The 21,919-nt window shown below is 47.8% G+C and overlaps 1 protein-coding gene across 3 annotated transcripts in view; it reads left to right on the top strand.

Annotated features, from left to right (window-relative positions):
- Positions 1–21,350, top strand: part of LARP4B (La ribonucleoprotein 4B) — a 90,286-nt gene extending 68,936 nt beyond the window's left edge. For 2 of the 3 annotated variants that reach the window (XM_025264077.3, XM_006064940.4), the window contains 13 exons: positions 963–1,041; positions 1,721–1,857; positions 4,932–5,035; positions 6,337–6,447; positions 8,198–8,251; positions 8,340–8,549; positions 10,493–10,599; positions 11,080–11,331; positions 12,266–12,311; positions 14,719–14,883; positions 16,975–17,093; positions 17,190–17,304; positions 18,047–21,350. In XM_025264077.3, coding sequence (XP_025119862.2) covers positions 963–1,041; positions 1,721–1,857; positions 4,932–5,035; positions 6,337–6,447; positions 8,198–8,251; positions 8,340–8,549; positions 10,493–10,599; positions 11,080–11,331; positions 12,266–12,311; positions 14,719–14,883; positions 16,975–17,093; positions 17,190–17,304; positions 18,047–18,319 — 1,772 coding nt within the window. In that variant the 3' untranslated portion in view covers positions 18,320–21,350. The remainder of the gene's footprint in view (positions 1–962; positions 1,042–1,720; positions 1,858–4,931; positions 5,036–6,336; positions 6,448–8,197; positions 8,252–8,339; positions 8,550–10,492; positions 10,600–11,079; positions 11,332–12,265; positions 12,312–14,718; positions 14,884–16,974; positions 17,094–17,189; positions 17,305–18,046) is intronic. The other variant, XM_025264075.3, reaches the window with a different exon arrangement.
- Positions 21,351–21,919: the final 569 nt, after the last annotated feature.

Raw genomic sequence — 21,919 nt, 5'->3', positions numbered from 1 at the left:
TTTGAGGCTGAGTAAGGAGCTCTACTGGGGCTTCCCAGGCGGCTCAGTGGTAAACAACTTGCCTGCCAGTGCAGGAGATGCAGGAGACATGGGTTTGATCCCTGGGTTAGAAAGATCCCCTGGAGAAAAGCATGGCAACCCACTCCAGTATTCTTGTCTGGAGAATCCAGTGGACAGAAGAGCCTGGCGGGCTACAGTTCACAGAGTCACAAAGATCAGACATGAGTGAGCACACAGCACACACACAGGCAGCTCTGCAGCAGTGCCCAGCACGCAGGAGGTGTCTCAGGAGGCAGTGCTATCTGTTCAGTATGGACTTGAACATGTGTGCATGAGAGCCCTTTCTGGATGAAGGGATGGAATGTGACTGTGGCTTCAAGGCCTATTTCTAATTTTCAGTCTCATTAGGTCCATTAGTTTTGTTTGTTTTGGTTTGGTTTTTTCCTGGTGGGAGATAGATTTTATTGAAGCTCTTTATATAAAACATGTGCTGTCTCTTTGTCATCAGTGTTTCCACTCTGTCTTTGCTTTTGATGGTCTTAAACTTTGACTTTTAAAATGCAAGTGTCTCTTGTTAGAAAATCCTGCATGTATTATTATTATGCCATGCAAATATATATAGTTGTGTCTAAAAACTCTTTAGTCACTTTATTTCCTTTATATATTTTTAGCATCTTATCTGCTTGTAGGTCACCTGTAAATCCTTTTTGAATTGAGACAAAAGCTCCTGCTAAACTTTGCTAATAAATCTTACTCCTCAGGTTATTTTTTGAAACTGTTTTTGTTTGGGGGGTAAGGGATTTTTTGTTTCCTTTTGTTTGCCTATATGATTTCCTTGTAAAATAGTTTTTTTTATTGGCTGTTACGTAGATAAATTACTATGTATATTGAAACCATTAAAATTGCTATTCTGAATCAAGTGCTTGGTGAATTTAAGCCATTTTTCCTTTGCCTTTATGTAGGAGGGAATGAATCTCAACCAGAAAGCCAGGAAGACCCCCGGGAAGTACTTAAAAAGACATTGGAATTCTGCTTGTCTAGGTAAGGATGGTAGTGTTTTTCTAGCACCTGGTACCTAAGGTGTTGTATGTGTTACTCTGTATAGATGTAGTACTTTACATGTTAACATCTGTGTCTGTACCTCCATCTGTAGGAAGTCAAGGTCTCCTATTGCCGTCCCGTGCCCCTGGAATCAGACTTCGGGGGTGGGGCTGTAGGTGGTCAGTCTCACAGGTGGTGGTGAGGTCGTGCTGTTGGTTACTTCCCTACTTTTCCAGCCTCTGCTGCAGAAGCTGGGAGGCCAGGGGTGGAGCTGTAGCCTCTCTGATAGCTGTTCAGCCCGAACCACAAGCACTCTGGGCACCAGCTTTTCTTGGCCTTTTCACATTTTTCTTACTTTCTCATTCTCTCATCTGGGTTTCCTTGCTTTAAGAAGTGTGTTTCTATTTTTAATAAGCTTCTCAAACACTTTTTTAGAACAAAGATAAGCTAGAAATAATTTTTAAAGATTGACTTGCTTACTGATTTTGATTGTATAAACTGCAGTACACTTGCTCTCTCTGCTTCCGCAGATGTCTTTGACAAAATTGACCCAAGGTCAGAGAGATGGCAAATAGCAGAGTACATCATACACACTCATTCCTCTCATGAAGCTTCCTTTTAATAAAGCTGTAAAAAATTAAAAAGCTGTGAACTAAGAAAGATTGTCTTCTTTCTGCAGGGAGAACCTTGCTAGTGACATGTACCTTATATCACAGATGGACAGTGACCAGTACGTGCCAATCACCACAGTAGCTAACCTGGACCACATCAAGAAGCTCAGCACCGACATGGACCTGATTGTTGAGGTGCTGAGATGTAAGTGGACTGTAGTCCAGGCTGTGTCGTCCATGGTCCAGATGGCATTTTTCTGGCCAGCGTGACACTTAGAGGCACAGCTATTGTGCTAAGGACTCGACGGCAAGTGGTGCCTTTGTCACCCTCCAGACTTTCTGACAGTCTGGTGAGGCGCACGTCACACTGGGCGTCAGTGTGCTGTGGAACCACAGCCTCAGGTGCATCCTAGGTTATGGGTGCTGAGAGTCGAACAGGCTAGCGGGAAGAGTGTGAATGAGAGGTGCAGTCGAGCTCTTCAGGGTGAAGGAGCATGCCCTTTACGTGTGAATCAGCATGCCCTGTCCGAGTTCTTTTTAAATTCCTGCTTCCTGCTGAAGTACTGGTGATATATTATTGTGTTGTTCCTTAACAGCACATTGTGAATGAAGTTATTTCTTGAACATTTGGCCATGTCAAAGGGAAGTTTCATGGTTACTTCAGAGACCCATGGGAATTCAGGAAGGGTGGATATTTTAGGTGTGAACTTCCTGGTGCACTTTGCAGACGGAGGTTCCACAACTTTACCATTTTATTTGTTTTTAAAAGCCACTGTGCTGCTGCTGCTGCTGCTAAGTCGCTTCAGTCGTGTCTGACTCTGTGCGACCCCACAGACAGCAGCCCATCAGGCTCCCCCGTCCCTGGAATTCTCCGGACAAGAACACTGGAGTGGGTTGCCATTTCCTCCTCCAATGCATGAAAGGAAAAGTGAAAGTGAAGTCGCTCAGTCGTGTCTGACTCCTAGCGACCCCATGCACCGCAGGCTTCCAGGCTCTTCCATCCATGGATTTTCCCATGGATGGGAAAGTACTGGAGTGGGTTGCCATTGCCTTCTCCTGTACTGAGATATAATTGACACATCGTGAACTATGTATATTTAAAGGGTACGGTTGAGTCGATCATGCCGTGTGCATTGGCAAAAGCTTTACCACAGTCAGGATTACAGACACTACTGCCTAGGGTCTCCTGGTGCCCCTGCAAGACCTCTTTCACAGATGGGCTGCTCTAGGTTTTCTAGCAGGTGTGTGATGGTGTCTCATTGTGTTTTTAATTTCTGTTTCTTTAGCACCTGATGACATCGAGCCATCTTTCAGGTGCTTCGTTGCTGAGGTGTCTATTCAGATGCCTCACTTCTGTTTTCTTTTTCTTTTATTTTTTTAGTTTTCTTACAGCTGAGATTTGAGGGGCATGTATATGTATGCAATTTGAGATATATGATCTATATTTAAGTCCTTATTAGAAATATGGTTTGCAAATATATTCTCCCAGTCTGTGGCTTCTCTTTGTTCTCCTAATAGTGTCTTTGAAAAGCAGAGTTTTGAATTTTTTATACGGCCCAGTTTATTAATTTTTTTCTTTTATAGATCTTGCTTTTGGTGTTGTACCTAAGAAATCTTTGTTTAATCCAGGGTCGCGTTTGTGGAGTTTCTCCCAGAAGTTCGTAGTTTTAGGGCTTACACTGTTAGGTCTGTGGTCCACTGTCAGCTGATTCTTGTATGTGGTGGGGGCTCTCTACCCCATCGCATGTGCATGTGCTGCTGTCTCCGTCTATTTATTGAGAAGGTTCCTCTTTCCCCAGGGCACTGCCTTTGGGCCAGTTGCCAGGGTAAACTCCCTGGTGGTTTCTCTCTGGGCCTTGTATCTGTCCTCCATCTGTCTGTCTTGATGCCATTGCTGCAGCGTGCGGGCGGGTGGTACTGGCTTCACTATGTCGTCATTCTTAGAGTAGTTGTGAATCTCCAGCTTGGTCTTGGCTTTTCTAAGTGCTGGCATTTCCATGTGAATTTCAGAAATCAACATTTTGGTTTTTCAAAAGGATCTATTGGTATTTTTATTTGGGCTTCATAGGCTGGATTGGAAAGTATTGTCTTAAGTGTTTCAGAAGAGTTTGTATTATAGAATAGGTGTTATTTCTTTCTTAATGTTTGATAGGATTTTCCAGAAACCTTGTGAGCCTTGAGCGTTCTTCTCTCATAGACCTTACTTCCCAAACGTGAGCTTTGGTGCTAAGGAATGTTTCAATCTCATGTTAGCTTGTCTAATTTATTAGCCTGAACTTTTTCATAGTATTCCCTTATCGTCCTCTCAAATTAGTGAACCTATCATGAAATGATCATTCCACTCCTGGGGTTAGTAATGCATGTCTGCACAGGGGTGCACAGCTCTGGGCCCTGGTTGTGATGTTGCTGTGTTGTGACCCGAGTCTGCCTGTGATAGACTCTCAACAGAGTCACTCCAGAAAATAAAACCCAATAAAAAGGAGATAAGGTAAAAGCTAGTGAAACCTGAGTTGGGCCTGTCCCCATGCTGGCTGGCAATGTTGACCCTTGTTTCGACGGTGGACTGTGGTCGAGGAATATCCATCCCTAGGGGAGGCTGGGAGAAGGCAATGGCACCCCACTCCAGTACTCTTGCCTGGAAAATCCCATGGACAGGGGAGCCTGGAAGGCTGCAGTCCACGGGGTCACTGAGGGTCAGACACGGCTGAGCGGCTTCACTTTCACTTTTCACTTTAATGCATTGGAGGAGGAAATGGCAACCCACTCCAGTGTTCTTGCCTGGAGAATCCCAGGGACGGGGGAGCCTGGTGGGCTTCCATCTATGGGGTTGCACAGAGTCAGACATGACTGAAGTGACTTAGCAGCAGCAGCAGCAGGAGAGGCTGAGGGAAGAGTGTGGCAGCTTCTCTGAGTTCAGAATCAAGCTGTAAGGAGACAGGGGACTTACAGAAAGGAGAAAGCCTTTGTTTTGCATTGTAATGGGCTTGGGGTGGTTTAAGCTGTGGAGGGTGTATGTCACAGAGTTGCCTCCATTGCAGCTCCTGCAGGACTCCCCAGAGACTCTAAATGTAACACATGAGATTGGTCTGAACCTTTCCATAGTTTATGTTTTAACTGTCACAGATCTGATGGTTTCCCCATTGTGTACAGCTTTCTTTAATGTGCCTGGGAATATGGTCTGATATGTCCTGCTGGAGTATCTCCATCAGATCGCAGTGGAGTGCAGATAGTGGATTTATTTTAATATCTGTGTACTGTCCGTTTCTCTTCTCTTTACAGCTTTACCTTTAGTCCAAGTGGATGAGAAGGGAGAGAAAGTAAGGCCAAATCAGAACCGTTGCATAGTGATACTACGTGAGATACCTGAGTCCACCCCTGTAGAAGTAAGTCATTTCTCCTCGGAAAGACACTTGGATTTTTGGAGGCATGTTTTTTCCTTTGTTCTGTGGTTTTTAGGGAGATGTATTTGAAACCAAAAATACATACTATAACACTTTTTGGTCTCAAGACTTCACTGTACATTTAACATTAAAAAAAAATAGAGTTTATGGTAACTTCAGTATTTAGAAATTAGAAAGAAAAAAGGTTTCAATACTTACTCATTTTGAAGTAAAAACAGTAAACCACCAAGTTGAGACAGAGAACATATTCATGTTGAATAACTCTCAGAGCAAGTGTTTTCACGGTGAGGGGTACTGTGCACACCCGTGTGGCTTGTGCTCAACTCGAGCCAACATACTAGTATCCGTGCGTTTCTCAGTCTAATTCGGTGGTTGATTTTTTTCACTGTAAGTCATATTTTTCTATTTCTTTGTGTGCCTGGCAAATTTGGGGTGGATGCCAGGCGTTCGGGGTTTTACTTTGTTGGGTACGGAGTATTTTGTGCTCCTTCCTGTGCATGTTCCTGAGCTGTTTGTGACTCACTTCAGTGACTTGAACCTGTGGAATCAGATTGGCCTTGCCTTGGGCCAGTGCTTCCTGAGGGCTCCGCCTGTGGTCCCGAATGAGCTCCGTTTTCCACTCAGGCTGCTAGAGACTCCCTGATCCTGGAGAACTCTGGGGGGGTTGGGGGGGGCGGAGTTCTCTCCATTCCAGGTTACTGTGTCCTAAGCACAGAGCTTTGGGGGAACCCCCTGAGCTCTGTAGCTTTGTACTAGGCCTGTGCCCACCCTCCTGACACCACATCCTGAAAGCCCCACCCATGAGTCAGGCACTCTTAGAACATCTGTACCTGTTCTTCTTACAGAATGCTGTCCTGCACAGCCCAGGATACACTGTCTGAAAGCCATTATTTCATATATTTTATCTTTTGTTTGTAATTATCTTATGTGGGAGGGTAAATCTGGTTAGTCTCAGAAGTCCAGCTCATTTTTTGATTTCTTAAATTATCTTTCTCCCACTCTAAATTGTGTCGTTGTTAGCCTACTGGTATTTTCCTGTTAATTTAATTACTGGTCTCTTGGGGTTTGGGAGTGCTGTTAGTGGGTTGTGAGCTTATTTCCTGTCGCAATGGGATCATAATTCTGGAAGCTACTTCAGCCACCTGGAGAGAGAGCCCTGGACTTCGGTGAGCTGGGGTTGTCTTTTCAGCATCTGTCCTTCAGAACAGGCCTCATGTTTCTTTAGTGAAGACAAACGGTGCACAGTTGAGAATTAATTTCTAACTTCTCTCTGTTTCCTGTAGGAAGTAGAAGCACTATTTAAAGGAGATAACTTACCGAGATTTATAAACTGTGAATTTGCCTATAATGATAATTGGTTTATTACATTTGAAACAGAAGCTGATGCACAACAGGTAAGTTCTTCCTTGTGCACCCCTGCCCCATACCCCCTTTGAAGTGCAGTTTACCAGCACTTTGCAGTCAGTACACGGTAGGGCTCAGTGTGGGCACAGGGGTGACAATTGGCTATGAGTTCAGTTCAGTCACTCAGTCATGTCCGACTCTTTGCAACCCCATGGACTACAGCATGCCAGGCCTCCCTGTCCATCACCAACTCGTGGAGTTTACTTAGACTCGTGTCCATTGAGTTGGTGATGCCATCCAACCATCTCATCCTCTGTCGTCCCCTTTTCCTCCCGCCTTCGATCTTTCCCAGCATCAGGATCTTTTCCAGTGAGTCAGTTCTTAGCATGAGGTGGCCAAAGTATTGGAGTTTCAGCTTCAACATCAGTCCTTCAGTGAACACTCAGGACTGATCTCCTTTAGCATGGATTGGTTGGATCTCCTTGCAGTCCAAGGGACTCTGAAGAATCTTCTCCAACACCACAGTTCAAAAGCATCAATTCTTCAGTGCTCAGCTTTCTTTATAGTCCAACTCTCACATCCATACATGAGTACTGGAAAAACTATAGCTTTGGCTAGATGGACCTCTGTTGGCAAAGTAATGTCTTTGCTTTTTAATATGCTGTCTGGATTGGTCATAGCTTTTCTTCCAAGGAGCAAGCATCTTTTAATTTCATGGCTCCAGTCACCATCTGCAGGGAACCTAAAGTGCAAGGAAATCCTAAATAGGTGTGTGTGTGTGTGTGTGTGTGTGTGTGTGTGTGTGTGTGTGTAGACAGTTCTGTAGCAGTGTGCAGAACATAGGCATTATTTTCTAAGGACATGTAACATGGGCAGCCCAGGAAAACTGGTTCTGTTCTTATCTCTGTGCAGAGAATGATTTCAATATTTGGAAAAGCATTTAGGAAATTTGTGCCTGACTCTAACGTTGCCTGGGCAGCCTTGTGTTATGAGGTGCATGAGAAGGCACTGAGGAGCCCTGGGGGAGGTGGGGCGTTCAGATGGCTCCCTGCCGTGGAAGGAAGCATCGTGTTCAGAGGAAGCACTCGCCTGTGTACCTGTGTAGAGGAACAGCCATGGAGTGTGAGGTGTGCATGGCGAGACCACAGGGGCTTTGAGAGAGAGAGAGGAGCCTGAAAGACAAGTTTTACCTGAATGGAGGGAAAGAGAGGGACCAGGAGAAGCAGGGTGATGGGAGGTGAGAGAAGGCAGGTGTGTTGATCGGGTGCCAGCCGCCTCTACAGCCCCCCACCAGTGTGGAGAACATGGCCAACTTGGGGGATGCAGAGCCCTCAGAGCTATATAGGAGAACTTGGAGATGAGCAAGGAGCTGTCTAACCAGTGACTTCTGAACATCGTAACCCCGAGCCATGTGATTCTGAGTGCCCATGGGCTTATTACTAGGAGCTTGGTGTTCTCCCAGGTGAGGACTCTTGGCGTAGGGTCTATGAAATGCTGTGTGCTTTCTGTTAACGCTTAAATTATATACAGATACTGCTCGTGAGAATTTTTTTCCTTTTTTCTCTTTATTGATGGGTAATCAATTTATAACATCATACTAATTTGAGAATTTGGGGTAGGAGCTCCATAGCTCTTACCAGATCTTTTAAGGAATCCATGACCCAAAAAAGGTGAAGAATCCTTGTTCTAGGTCTCATCCACCATGTTCTACTACATAATTGCTTACTTGAGGTACTGAATTAATTTTAGGTTCATCTTATAAGATTAACACAATGGTATTATGGATGATTTTGTCCTCAGGCTTACAAGTATCTGAGAGAAGAAGTCAAAACCTTTCAAGGAAAACCAATTAAGGTAAGCAAGACCATTGGTTATGCTTTACCTGCAGATCAGTGTCCTTAAGTATTCTATTAATAACAGAAACTTCTGTGTTTTCACATAGGCACGGATAAAGGCGAAGGCAATAGCTATAAACACGTTTTTGCCAAAGAATGGCTTTAGGCCTCTGGACATGAGCCTCTACACACAGCAGCGCTACACGGCGTCGTTTTACTTACCTCCAGTCTATAGTCCCCAGCAGCAGTTCCCTCTGTACAGCCTGATAGCCCCCCAGACGTGGTCAGCAACACACAGCTATCTTGACCCGCCCTTGGTGAGTTGGCCTTACTGGAGCTCCTGTCTCAGACCCTTGGCGTGCTGGGTAGTAGATGGCCTCCTCTAAAAGAATGCCAGTTCAGATGGTGGGTGATAGAGACTTTCCTCTAAGGGGAACGCCAGTTCAGATGGCTGGCGGTAGAGACCTCCTCTAGGGGGATGCCAGTTCAGGTGGTGTGGTCAGATGGGCCTTCACACTCCATGGGGGGTTTTCAGTCACTGGGAGATAAATAGCTGCAAAAACTTGAAGAAATCTCTGATGATGTAATCCCCATCCTTTGCCCGTTTGCCTCCCTCCTGTCGTGTGTTTCCCCTCCTAGCTGTGTAGCCCTGAGAACAGCATGACATGTGGTTATGAGCTGTGGGATAGCTGGGCCCTTCTGAGCACAGAAGGGGTGCAGTGGGACGTGGTTTGAAGGAGAGAGTGGGGTTTCCTAAGCTTGTGACAGTCCCGGACAGTGGAGGACAGATGGCAGGCTTCACTGCACTTTGCCAATGCTTGATTTTTTTGCAAACTAGGACTGTGGCAGTGTCCATCACTCTCAGGCGAATGGTTGCTCCAGAGGAGGCCTACTGTGTGCTTTTGTTTCTGGGCTCTAGTTGTGTTTGTCCTTCACCTCTGCATCAGTCGTCTGGACAAGTGGCTGGTCCCTTTGGTCTGGCTGGGCTATGTGAGGCCCAGCAACTGCTCTACAACAGGTTGTGTCATTGTGAGCAGGAGCGGTGAGATGGGGCCAGTTAGTTCTCAACAAGTTGTGTTACCAACTGCCTTAGCAACCAGTTTATTTGTATTTAAACTCTTGAGCACAGTTAACTTAAATTCCATAGTTTTATGTGTAAAACTGCACATACGAAGTGATTGATCTCAAGGGTTCTTCCATGATTTACAGTCTTTAGAATCTAGTTCTGGTGTGATGGGTATGTTTCTAAGTACACAGTGGTTCCACAGAAGAACTTCAGAGATGCTAACACAGCTTTCACTGCATCTTTCTCCCTCAGAATTTCCCTTTTGTTGGTATCATTTTCTTTTTGAATGATTTTATTTCGGTCTTGAACTGTTTCTAGTCATCCTATTATTATAGCTTTCGGTTAGCTCTAGTTAAGAGGAATCGCCAGCTTTTTGACTCTCCCTTTCATTTTAATGTAGGCGGGAACTGGGTGGCACTTGGGGGTTAAATGCCTTGGATCAATCAAGGAACGTTGTTTATACAGAAAGTGTTTGAAACCACTTCAGAATCCAGAAAACTGGAGTGATCCCTCTTCATCTTTTTTTAAAAAGAACCATTTCAACACTAAGTTTTATCTTATTTTTGAGACAGATTTTTAAAAACAATTGGCTGATATTTAAAATTCTGCACTTAAGCTGTTTTACATTTTAAGATTATATTTAGTATTGTGTCTTTTAAGGGCACTGTGACCCTGTTTAATTTTTTTCTGACATAATATGTCAGTATATTTGTATGTATATTACCATGAATTGTGAGTTGGGGCATAATTATGAATGATCTGAAAATACCATGATACTCAGACCAAGACTTACATGCAGGTGAGGTTAAAAGAGCCTCTCAGAGGTCATGATTATGACACAGATCCCTGACTGTCTCTAGGATTAAGGACTCTGATGGATTTTATTGAAGTCACCAGGAACAAAGAGTTGCTGGCTTGATTTTGGCACAGTGGGGGTGTTGGCCTGGGCACTGGGACTCTGGAAACAAGCGAGTGGGTCCCGTGCTCTGCCTGTGCTCAGCAAGGGAGGTGGGGGCCAGGGGGTGGGCTTCTGGGCAGGTGCTCCCTTCTTTGTGTGTGAGGCAGATTCCTAGGGGTTGCTGTGGGCTTTCAGGACACCTTGGCCATTGGCAGTCATCCTGCCCAGTGCTCTTCTCTGCAGTGTGATGTGAACATCTGCTACCAGATTTAACCAACCTGAAGTCTGTTTTCTAGGTAACACCATTTCCAAATACTGGATTTATAAATGGGTTCACGTCTCCAACCTTCAAACCTGCCGCATCTCCTCTGGCTTCACTCAGACAGTACCCTCCGAGGAGCAGGCAAGTCTGTGAGAGGGGAAGGTTGCAGTCTTTGGAGGGTTGTAACAGGAGGTCACTGCCACACTGTGCACTGCCAAAGGCTAGCAGGTGCGTGTGATCACACTCAGTGGTCACACTCAGTGGAGAGGCTGTGCCCTGCTCACTGACGGTGGGTGTGACCAGCAGTCCCGCCCACTGGGGTGAAAGACTCAAGCACGGAGCTCCCTGCCGTGTGTGCCCCCGTGCCCCGTGGGGACGGGTGCATTGCCTCCGTGCATGTCTGCTTTTCATTCGGATGTAGCTGCAGCCACACAGAACATTGATGCTATGTTTAGGTTTGCTTTACCAGACATGTCAGGAGCTGACTGTTTAAAGTATCATTGCTAATATTTTCCCTAAGTAGAGAACAGACTTTTGCTCAGCCATTTCTGTGTTGGCACACCTGTTCCCTAAAACCGTGATCATTTGGGAACTGAGTGTGCACAAACGTTATGTCTGCAGGAATCCTAGTAAGTCTCACCTGCGCCATGCCATCCCCAGTGCAGAGAGGGGGCCTGGGCTGCTGGAAAGTCCTTCCATATTTAACTTCACCGCTGACCGCTTGATGAATGGTGTGCGCAGCCCACAAGTGAGGCAGACAGCTCAGCCGCGAGCTCGGCTCCAGAACCCTCCGGCCTTTGCCAAGAGAGACGTGGGGCCCGGGCGCGTGGAGCAGAGCAGCTTCGAGTCCTCCCCGGGCTTAGGCAGAGGGAGGTGAGTGCTCATGATTTCTGTTGGACGGGTACTGTGGGCACTACATAAAACTATTAGTAGTGTCAAATTCCATGAATTTAAATGTCCCTCACAGAAAATCAAAGGGAAGGCTATAACTATCCAAGGTCTTATATAGTCACTCACAGGGTTGGTTACTTTTAGAGCAGAGACTTGACTGGTCCCATCTTTGTGGTGACAGGACACTGTTCCATGGGAACCGAGGGTGGGCCAGACCCTGGGACCTGGTCATTAACGTGCCGGCCCTGGCTGGGCAGCTGTATGGATTATCAGACCATGGAAGCCATCAGGGCAGTGAAGTGTCTTGGTGCCCTCAGGCCTGCGTGACATCCATTCGGAAGGTGGGGTTGTTGCTGGGCTTAAGCCAGGTTTGGGGAAGGGCACTGAAGCCAGTGGTTTAGACCTTGAACCTTGGAAACATGCCTTGGGAACCATGGAGTGAAAGGCTGGCAGACGGGAGAGGAAGCCCTGTGTAGTTCAGTGGAGTGAGGGCTGGGGGCTTGGGAGTGGACCAGGCTGTCTGGGAGCTGTGCCCTTGGATGATCAATCTGATGGATTGTCGTTGCTGGTTTTTGTTTTTTTTTTTTTTTTTTTCCCGCAATTCACCTTTATAGCTCCGTGTCGGATTTTATACACCTTGCCACTCCAGCTGAATGGAAGTTCGAATTTTCATATAACAGAAATTCTAAATGGGAAAATTATTTAAATCAGTGTTTTCTTTTATATCCCTATCTATACCTCAGTTTTACTTCTTTATTATAACATTTTTGTTTTCCTTATAAGATTGGGATTTTAGAATCTAAAGTCATCTATAGTAGATTACAAAGTTGTGAAGACTGAAATGTGCACACGCTGTACTCAGTGAAATCTGTTTCCAGTGGAAAAGGTTACAGTCTGCTGCTTTCCTCTTCTCTAGGAAGAGCTCCTTTGGTTATCGGAAGAAGCGGGAGGAGAAGTTCACAGTGAGTACCTCAGAGCCCTGCCGCTTTTGCCTGACGTTTCAATCCCACTTACACTGAACAAGCATGAGGTTTGATGAAGGTGTGAGAAGGAACTTTTAGACGTGGTCCTGCGGTTTTCTCTCCATGTGGTGTCGGCTGGGTGATAATGGCCCCTTTCGATGTTCTGAAGAGGAGGTGATGGCTGGTTTCCTGAGAAACCCCTGACTTCCCTGTGCCCTGTGCAGCACACAGGTGCACCCAGGGGCGGCTTGCATATGTGTGGTCTATTCACAGGCATCCAGATGGGTGCTTTCTGTGTGGGTAACCAGGTAGTGGTGTACTTTGAAACTATTGGGACCATGAGTTTGGATAAGCAGAATGAACTTCTCCCATGTAGGAATTAGCTCATCAGTGTTTTTCATTCAAAATATTTTTCTCTGTACCCGCTGTGTGGAAAGCATTCTACACAGTGCCTTCTGTAGCTTACAGTCAGGACAAACCCAAAATCAGCCAATGATGGGCGTACAGGGGTGACTATGTCACTTGGTGACTGAGCAGCTTTCCCTCTGGGTGGCTCTGCAGCACTCTGATGGGGGCAAGCACCTACCATTGTGGGTGCTGTGCCTGTGGACGTGGGCTCTGTATGCAGAGCTCCTCACCTGGAAGCTGGAGAAGACCCTGATGCAGTTCTCAATCTGGACCCCAAGCCATTGAGTTATGTGCTCCCCTTACAGGACATAGCTTTTATTTGCCTAGAGTTTAGAAAGTGCACATTGGTAATAAGTGAACATCCTGATTTTACCATATTTGTCAATTCAGTCTAGTTTTTGGTGACTCCTTTGGTAAGGCAATTTTTTCGGTTGATTCCAGTTGGAATGTATGAATTCCTGTACATTTAGACCAACAGAATGGGCATCTGTCTCTTGAGATCCTGGTCACCCCACAGGCGTCATCCCCCTGCTCACTGCATCATCTCCAGGGGGAAATGTATCCCATCGCCATGCCGGTCTCGTTCTGTGTTGTGTTCCTAATCTGTGTGTTCATGCCCTGAACCACTCAGATGCCCACACACGTGGTGTGGGTGTGTGTATTCAACAGTGAGCCCGTCGCTGCAGTAGGTGTTCTGAGCACCTGAACAGCTTAGAGGCAGGTGGCAGACATGAACTGGAGGCCAGGCCACACTCCCTGGGACCAGGGATGGCACTCATGCCTCACGTAGAGCCATTCAGACTCTAAAAATGTTCAAACGCTGCCTCTTTGGTCCTAAAAGCCAGGTCTTCCTTCCTAGAAATGCTCGTCTTCCGAAAAGCTGGGTTCACCTCAGAAACGTGCAGAGCTTTAAAGTGAAGCCTCTGAAAATTGGTTTGAGGTGAGCATGACCCAGCGTGTGCTGGGCTGCAGGGCACAGTGCAGCCTGGTTCGGAGGAGGGCATGCGCGTAAGCACGGTGCCACAGAGAAGATGGCCAGAGGCCCAGACCATACTCGGGCAGTGGTCAGCTTGATTTCATCCTTGACCTGGGCTCCTGAGCTCTACCACAGTTTCTCTAGATTTTACTTGTGTAGAGATGCCTGTTGGTGTTAAGTTTCTGGGAAATTGTGGCCTTTCCTGTGAAGTAAGCCCCAGGAGGGCATGGCTTCCCGTCCAAGTAGCCCACCATTGAGCTAAAAATACCTGTGTTCTCCTCAGTGTAAGCTCACGTCCCTTTTCTGCCTTGTCTCTCTCAGCTCAGGAGCTGGGTGCTCAGAACAGCTGCTGGTAGGCTGACTAGGAGCGTTCCATTAAAAAAATACATCACTGCCTTTCTCCTGAGGTCTTGGACTTAAGTTTTACTTGAGTATTATGCTGAGTTTACGTTTTTGAAGTCAGGGAGTGTGATAGAATCTCTTGTTAAATATCATGTTTTTACATGCTGATTAAAAATATTAGCAGTTTCAATAAGTTAATTTTCAGGTAACTAAAACCCCCCTTCCCTTTTCTATTAAACTTTTTTTTAATGGAAATCTTGTGAAATTTCTAACATAAGTTGTACAGAGTTGAGAGCGTGACTTTTGTTTTCTTCTTTATCCTCTATTTCTTAGATTATAGACTCTGCTGTGGTAACACAGAACTTGTGTGGAGGTGAATAAGGTTAATGTCAAGATGCAGGTTCTCGGGACTTTGCTGTGTCCCACTGGTCTGTGTCAGCTGCCTGGAGATCTGGGTGTCGCACACACCTAGCTCTTACCGCATGTTTGAGCGTGGCCGGCAGAGCCCTGTGGTTCCTTCTGCCTTTTCAGCTCCACTTTCATGGGTGAAGCTGCGTAACCAGGTGACCTTTGATAGGTGACCACGTTGGCAGGGTTGAGGACCTCAGAGACCAGGGAGGTGTTTCTGAGCCCCTCTTGCCCAGCCACCCTGGGCAACTGCGCCGTGTTCTTCTCTTTCAGAGGAGTCAGACTCAGTCTCCAACGCCGCCCAGACCGCCGTCCCCCAGCTTCGAATTAGGCCTGTCCAGCTTCCCCCCACTGCCTGGGGCAGCAGGGCATTTGAAGACAGAGGACTTATTTGAGAACAGGCTGTCTGGCTTGCTCGCAGGAACATCCAAAGAAAGGGTAAGATGTCCGAGCTTCCAAGCCTGATGCTTGCTCTTGCTCTTCACAGGTGTGCTGTGTCCACGTGTGGAAGAGGCTTATGGAGGGCAAGTGACGCAATGGCCTCCCAGGTTTTGAGCAGCAGGGTCAGAGAGGAGGCCTGCGCTGCTGGGCTGTAGAAATGCAGGTTGCGTCATTATTCTTGTTTTGTAGGACCTGCTTGCATTTTCCAGATCAGCAGAGTAAAAAAGAAAAATCTGAATCATGCCAGAAATAACATGTTTTGAATAATCTACATGAATAACTAGAAGCCTGAGCAACTTTATTGTAATACGGGGAGGCGGTTGGTGACCTCTGTGGGCTGCCATGCTCCTAGGGGTCACTCCTTAGCAGTGACTCCATCCTGGGAATGACGAGCATTGTGGGCGCCAGGAGCTCCCTGTGGCTCTGCTGCCGACAACAGCAGAGGGACCGAGCTGCTGCCAGGACCAGGGCGGGGGGCCAGAACGCCTCGCCCAGCACCCTACTGAGCTCTCGACCTGGCTCTCACCACCATCACCCCCATGCCCTTTCCCCTTGCCATCACCCCACCTACTGCCCCCAATCTGAGTCAGAATCCCTCACTCTGGGTTGGGGAAGGCATTGCCTGGCAGACTCCATCCACAGCATCTGCAGCTGGGGAGCCCTGCAGAGCCCCTTGGTGCCAGGCAGGGTCGTGGTACCCTTTAGCCAGGTCTTTAGTTGTGTCGTACTGGTGTGTGATTACTGCTCCTGTTTTTAGCCTTCGAGACTGAGAGGGTTCTGCATTTTATTTTAGAGAAGCACTTACTAAACTTGATGTGCCCTGTGCATTACTGTATACCTTAAACTCCAGATAGTGATGTCTGAGGTGTCAGTGCCCCATGGAGTGATGGCAGAGTTGGTGCGGCCAGTCCTAGCTTCACATGGACCCCATTTCCCTTGAGGTGGGCAGAGGAGCAGGACAAGCAGGCTTCTACCCTGTTTCAAAAATAGCTTTAAAAAAAAAAAAAATTTATTTTTACTAGTTTTTGTTTTTGTTTTTGTTTTTTACATTTCAAGTTTGTGTGAAAAATATCTTGAGGAAAGAAATGCTGCTTTTAAGAAGTCTGAGCCTGATTCCAGCTGGAAGGGCCCATGTCACTGCTTCTCAGCAGAAGACCTTGGTGGCGTGTAGGGCCCTGGGAGGCCTCAGATGGGACAGGTTCTGACAGCACAGCAGCACCGCACATGCCCTGGGCGTGAGGGAGCTTTTACACAAAGGAGGCATTTCTATGCCCGTGTTTCCGCCACCCTTGAGTACCAAATCGTGAGAGATGATTGTTCTTATGGCCCCCGGGTTGCCATCACCACCTCCCCTGTGCCTAGGTAGCCATTCCCTCCTCCAGGAGGAGGTATCTACCTGACCCAGGGATTGAACCCTGGTCTCCTGGGTGGGGAGGGCAGTGCTGTTCCCTTCAGAGTTCTCACTTCTGAACTTTCTATCTGCTTTGGAGAGAGAGATTTTGAGAAAAGGCCTGTTGGTAATCAGGCTCCCTTCCGGCTCTTTATTTTCTCTGTCGCCTTTTTTAATTAACAAAATGGCTGTGTGTTTGAGTGGTCATTGCCTATCGCCAGGTGTCTGCCTTAAACGGACTAAGTCTCTTTGCTTCCCGTTGAGTCAGGAGAGTTCACATCAGCTTTCAGGGGCTGCTGGTGAATTCAGGTGGGAACTGCCGCCCTCACCCCTCGCGACACTCAGGTTCAGTCAGTGTGGAGCCATGCACTGATGTCCCTGCAAGGCTGAGCCGTGCTGGACTCTGCTGGGGACTCTGCGCTGTAGATGTGAGAGTTCAGGTGCCGGCAGCTCAGATGAGTGCGGTCCGGTCCCTTTGGGATGGTGGGTGTGCCAGCCGCTGTGCTTGCACACAGAGGAAGGCTAGAGACTGGTGGGGTCTGCCCAGAGGAGGGGCGGCTGCAGTGTCCACTCTGCCCGGGGTCGGCCCACGCCTGCTCCTGAAGACGGCGGACACCATCGCTGTGTGTTTAAGATCATTGACAGAGACCTGCTGCACGTGCCTCTATGCGGTGATGAACTGTTCTTCGTGGTTTCAGAGCCTGAACGCAGATGCCAGCACGAACACTCTTCCTGCGGTGCACCCGCGAGAGCCCTTGGCGCCCTGTGCCGTGTCCGCAGCCTGCGAGCGCACCCCCTCCCCTGCCCGCCTGCCTGAGTAAGTCCGGCCATGCCCGGGGCCCCGCGCCCAGTGCCCTCTGCGGGGCTGCCCACTCATGTCCACTCATGCGTGTGCCCGGTGGCATCTTTCCAGGGATGCCAAGGTGGTGGAGAAGCAGAGGGAAACCCTGAGTGTGGACAGACCGCCTCCTGCCCTGGCCCTGAGCACCACTGCAAGTAAATCGGTGCAGGTGAACGGTGCTGCCTCGGTACGTGCCCACAGGGGTTGGGGGATGCCCAGAGGCTTCCAGAGGGGTGGCCACGCACGTGCGCAGCGGGCCCTCTGCACAGGGTACCAGGGCCTTGGGTGATAATTCCAGCTGACCGCTGTGGCTGTTCATCGTCTGAGGAGCTGCGGCTTTCAGCTCCTGTGCCTCGTGGATCAGCGGGCCCCCTGTCTCCCACCCTACTGCTCTTCCTTTCATTTTTAAGTTACAAATGGTTGATGGAGATGACAGACTTTAAATGTCCTCTTCTGTCATTTAGCCTTCATGCTTCCACTTACCTGGAAACCCCCTCCCTTTTTTTAAGTTGTTACCTCTGACTTTCCTTTGTCACACCTCCAGCCCCCCATATGGGCCGGCCATCCTCTTCCACAGTCCTGGAGGCCGCGTGGCCAGCAAAAGCAGCTGCTGCTCTCATTCTTGGAGCTGCCTGGTGTCTGCTGCCTCTTTGGGCTTGTCTGTGCCTCGGAAGTGCCCACAGGCCAGAGGCTGGAAGGAGTTCAGTCTGCACTCTTCTTCTCCATGCCTTTTATCCATTTTTACAAACTATTTGTTGAGTGTCTTGGAGGGAAAGTTGTGCTCCAGGGGAAACTCAGTTGTTGAAATGCAGGAACTCTTCATTTAAGATACTTCTGAATGTGGTTAGAGCTGGAAACTTGTACCTCTGCCTCTGTGAACCTGATTCTCACATGTCATCACACTAATCCCAGAGTTGTCCGTTTCCCAGGAATTGCGAAAACCCAGCTACGCAGAGATTTGTCAGAGGACAAGTAGAGAGCCGCCGTCTTCCCCGTTGCAACCCCCAAAAGAACAGAAGCCAAACCCGGTCGGCTGTGGGAAGGAAGAGAGGAAGGTCACGGAGAGAGAGCCCCCCGCCCCCAAATCCAGCCCAGGACCACCCAAAGACCAGAGGAGGCCGCTGGGCCGCCGGCCGTCACCCCCGGGCTTGGGGCGGCGTCCGCACAGAGAACAGAGCCCCCCACCCAGGCCCCCTCAGTGAGCACTGAGGTCTGGGAGGGCTGCGAGGAGCTGAGGTCGCCACAACTAGGCACTGTCCCGCTCGGACGTGAGTGAGCCGCTGGCTAGGAGCTTGCAGTGTAGGCGAGGCCCACAAGGTGCCTGCAAGTTATTTTTCTTCTATGAGTCGGATTTCCCCCCTCTTGAAAAAAATCTATTTTTCAGGATTTAATTAATATAAACCTTATTTTAGGTTGGTGCTTAACTGGAGGTGATGCATAAGTCTGATTTTTTTCAGGATAGAAAATGCATTTATCCTAACAAATTGATATTTTTTATTAAGCCTCCATGTGGCTATGAATGCAAGCTATATATATAGTGAGTTTTTCTAAATTAAGCGGAACTATGCTACTTCATTTTTTAAAATAACTGGTTAGCAAGTGCGTATCTCTGAGATGTCCAGGCCGCCGGGTGAAGCTGAGGACCAGGGAGGAGGACTGAGGTGATGCTGTGAGCGCAGCCTGGGGCAGCGGGCGGGCTCGCCAGCCTGGGAGCTGCCCTTCACTCGGAAGCCTAGCAGGTGGTTCTAGCATTTTCTAAGCAGAGTCCGGTTTTGGTCCACTGGGCAGAGTAAGCCTGCATAGCCCTGAGAGCCCTCTTGTCCTGCCAGCAAGTAACCAGCTCCTCACTCTAGTCTCAAGTGGCTGTTATGTAAGATAAACTCAAAGCACATTGTGAATAGAACTCAAATGAAATATAAACTTTGTAGCCCACTGACATGTTACCGCGAAATTGTACCCTGATGTTTTGCTCCCGCAAGTGGGTGGGGAGTGGGTGGGGAGGGCGTGGAGCCCGGCTCGCAGTCGGCCCTCCCCACCGCCACCCCCAACTCCCCGGGCCTCCCGGGTCCTCCCGGCAACCCCCCAGATCCTCCCGGCCCCCGTGCGGATCGTGGGGGATGCGGTCGTGGTGCCCTCTGGTGGCGGAGGGTCCCAGCCCGCTCTCCTTACCTCCAAGACAGGGTCAGTGATCCCTTCTCCAAGTGCTGCTCTCCAAGAACACGCATGCACTAAAGCTAGCAGTTGATAATAAAGTTTAACATAAATTATTTTGTTTTAAAATGCCTAAATTTTTTCTTTAGATATTCTAAGCAGCAGACATTAAAGTATTTCCTGCTAAATGTAACCATACAGTTTATTCCACAAAATGTTATTTAATAAGACTGAGGGTTTTTTTTTTTTAAAGAGATTATTTCCATCCAATATTTAAAGACTTGAATTTTATTTAAACTTGAAAATGACTTTGCCTTAACTTTTGTATAGGACAGCTTAAGAGTTCTGAGATGGGCCTGGGTTGGCATGAGTGGGGTCTGCTGTCACGGTGTCACTGGGTGAGCACTGTGGGGAGGACTAGCAGCCGTGTTTGTAATTTACCTGGAAGATCTTACACAATTGATCTTTTTTCAGATTGTTGAAAAATCCTGTAAATGCAAATAGTCGATACTGTATTAAATATGTGCACTTGGGAGTGTGTGCTTTGCTTGTACAGTTGTAAATAATCAGAACATATTAAAAAGGTACCCTAAAGAGAAAAATCTGATAAAAATTGATATATTATAAATGTTACTATTGACCTGGATGTAGATAAACTCAATGTTGTGGTTTGAATATTATTTTAATTTGTTGAAGTTTTTTTTCTTTTTCTCTTGTACTGGTGTGTTGAACTGATTTCTGCCTCTTTGCTGCTGCGAAAGGGAGATGGAAGTCTGATTAAAACCTTCAAATGTTTTCATGCTCTTCTTAAAAGTATGTTAAGTATGTACTAATCACAGCTAATTGTGAAAGGGTTTTCAAAATATAATCTGTAAAGTGGAAACTGGCAGGATCTGCAAGTGAAAGTGAAAAATAATCTCTCTAGAATCACAAATGGCTAATAAGCATGACACGCCTGCGGAGGAAAGCAAGCCCGTCTCCTGGAGAGCAGCGTCTTTGTTCAAAGGCCTGGACACCCACACAGTGCTCATGTTTCCGAGGCCCCTGAAAGGAGCAGGGAATTTACTTCATTGTAGTTGTGAGATTGCTGACTAAGAGAGTTTGAAATGATTGACCTGTTCCACCGAAACCAGTGCATACTATAGGAAGAGCTGGAGAGGCCCAGGACCCCGTGATGTGGCTGCCAGAGGAGGGAGCGACGCAGCATGTTGCCCCGAAGTCCAAGCCCCATGGAGCCCAGACACTGGTTTTCAGTAGGTCCCTCCCTGGAGGGCCATCCGCGCTGTGTGGCCCTGTGATGGCAGCCGGGCCCTCAAGTGGTGTGACCCATTTGTCACATGAGGCCTCCACTCCCGCAGCCTCGAGTCTAGACTTCACTTGGATGTCATTTTTACCGCATCCTTTTAATTAAGCAAGGGTGATATGCCAAATAGCCATGTAATGTCCCCCAACCCCGCCTTTCTGAGGTTCCTGAGATTTTCCACTCACAGAAAGCACGGGGGTGTCTGGCTTCCTGCCACGTAGCATCTCTCTGCGGGCAGTCCCTCAGGTAGAGTCAGAGACGACGGCACAGGCGGCATTCTCCTCGGACAATTGTGCAGTGTCGTTTTGGAGAGATGGGGGGAGAGCCCCGCCCTGTTTCACATGAATTTCGCACAGTCATTGCTTTCTGAGAGTCCGTGTCGTGCTGTTTCTGATCAGGCCCTCCTGTAACCACCACTGGAGGTCGCTAGTGTGGCAAGAAATCCGTCATGTTGCCACGTGGTCAGGGCCACCACGGCGCCACGTGGAGTCTGCACTGGGGCTTCGGCCTCAGGGCAGGCGTGGCTGGAGTCTGCATCCAGGTCTGAGGAGCTGCGGACAATGGGCCTGAAGGAGCAGCCGTGGTGCCAGCTTGCGGGAGGGCAGGGGCACGGACGCCTCGCCAGGGCTTCTGTTTCTGTTCTACTTTTTTTCATTAAGACTGGAATCAAGCTTATGTGTAAACTATTGATAATTTAAGTTTCCTTTTGTGTCATTCAGTGTAAAACTGTCTAATTTGAAAAAATGTAGGTTATGAAAAATAAAGATTTAGGCACTGTTTGGGTTTTCTTTTGACTTTTTTAAAATTATAATTTTCAAGAATGGAACTTTTTAAAAAATAATATTTTGTCTGATCCATGAGTGTCGTGAGAATGAAGTACGGGTTCCATCGTCTCTTAAGTCCTTGCAGTGGGAGTGCTTTGCCCCGTGGCTCAGTTGTAAGCCTGCAGGGTGGGCGCTCAGGCAAGTATTGGTTAGGATACAGTTCATTAAATCCAAGGTTTACCACGAGAATAAGTATCCCTGTGTCGGGCTTTCTGTTTCTTCTGTTAAATGTCCTTGACTCAGGCGATGCCCACATAAAGTCACCTGGGGTAGAGATGGGGCCATCATGTTCAAATCCTAAGTGAGCCTCAGAAACTGATGGACTTGACCCTAAGTTCAGCGGTAGCCCACGCCCATGCTGACCCCTTGGAGCCATCCCACGCCTGCAGTAGCTCAGGCTTCTGGGCCTCCCAAGGTCTGTTCCGAGAGCAGGTCTTTTTCAGTGCAGTAGGCATTGTCCACAGCAGGTGTGACCCACTGAATTAGCCTAAGACAGCCATGGAGCCTGCACATGTTCATGTGCA

This window comes from Bubalus bubalis, chromosome 14, assembly GCF_019923935.1.
Source record: "Bubalus bubalis isolate 160015118507 breed Murrah chromosome 14, NDDB_SH_1, whole genome shotgun sequence".
Lineage (NCBI taxonomy): Eukaryota > Metazoa > Chordata > Mammalia > Artiodactyla > Bovidae > Bubalus > Bubalus bubalis.
Note: the sequence above shows the minus strand (reverse complement) of the source record. Positions and strands in the feature narration are given on the sequence as shown.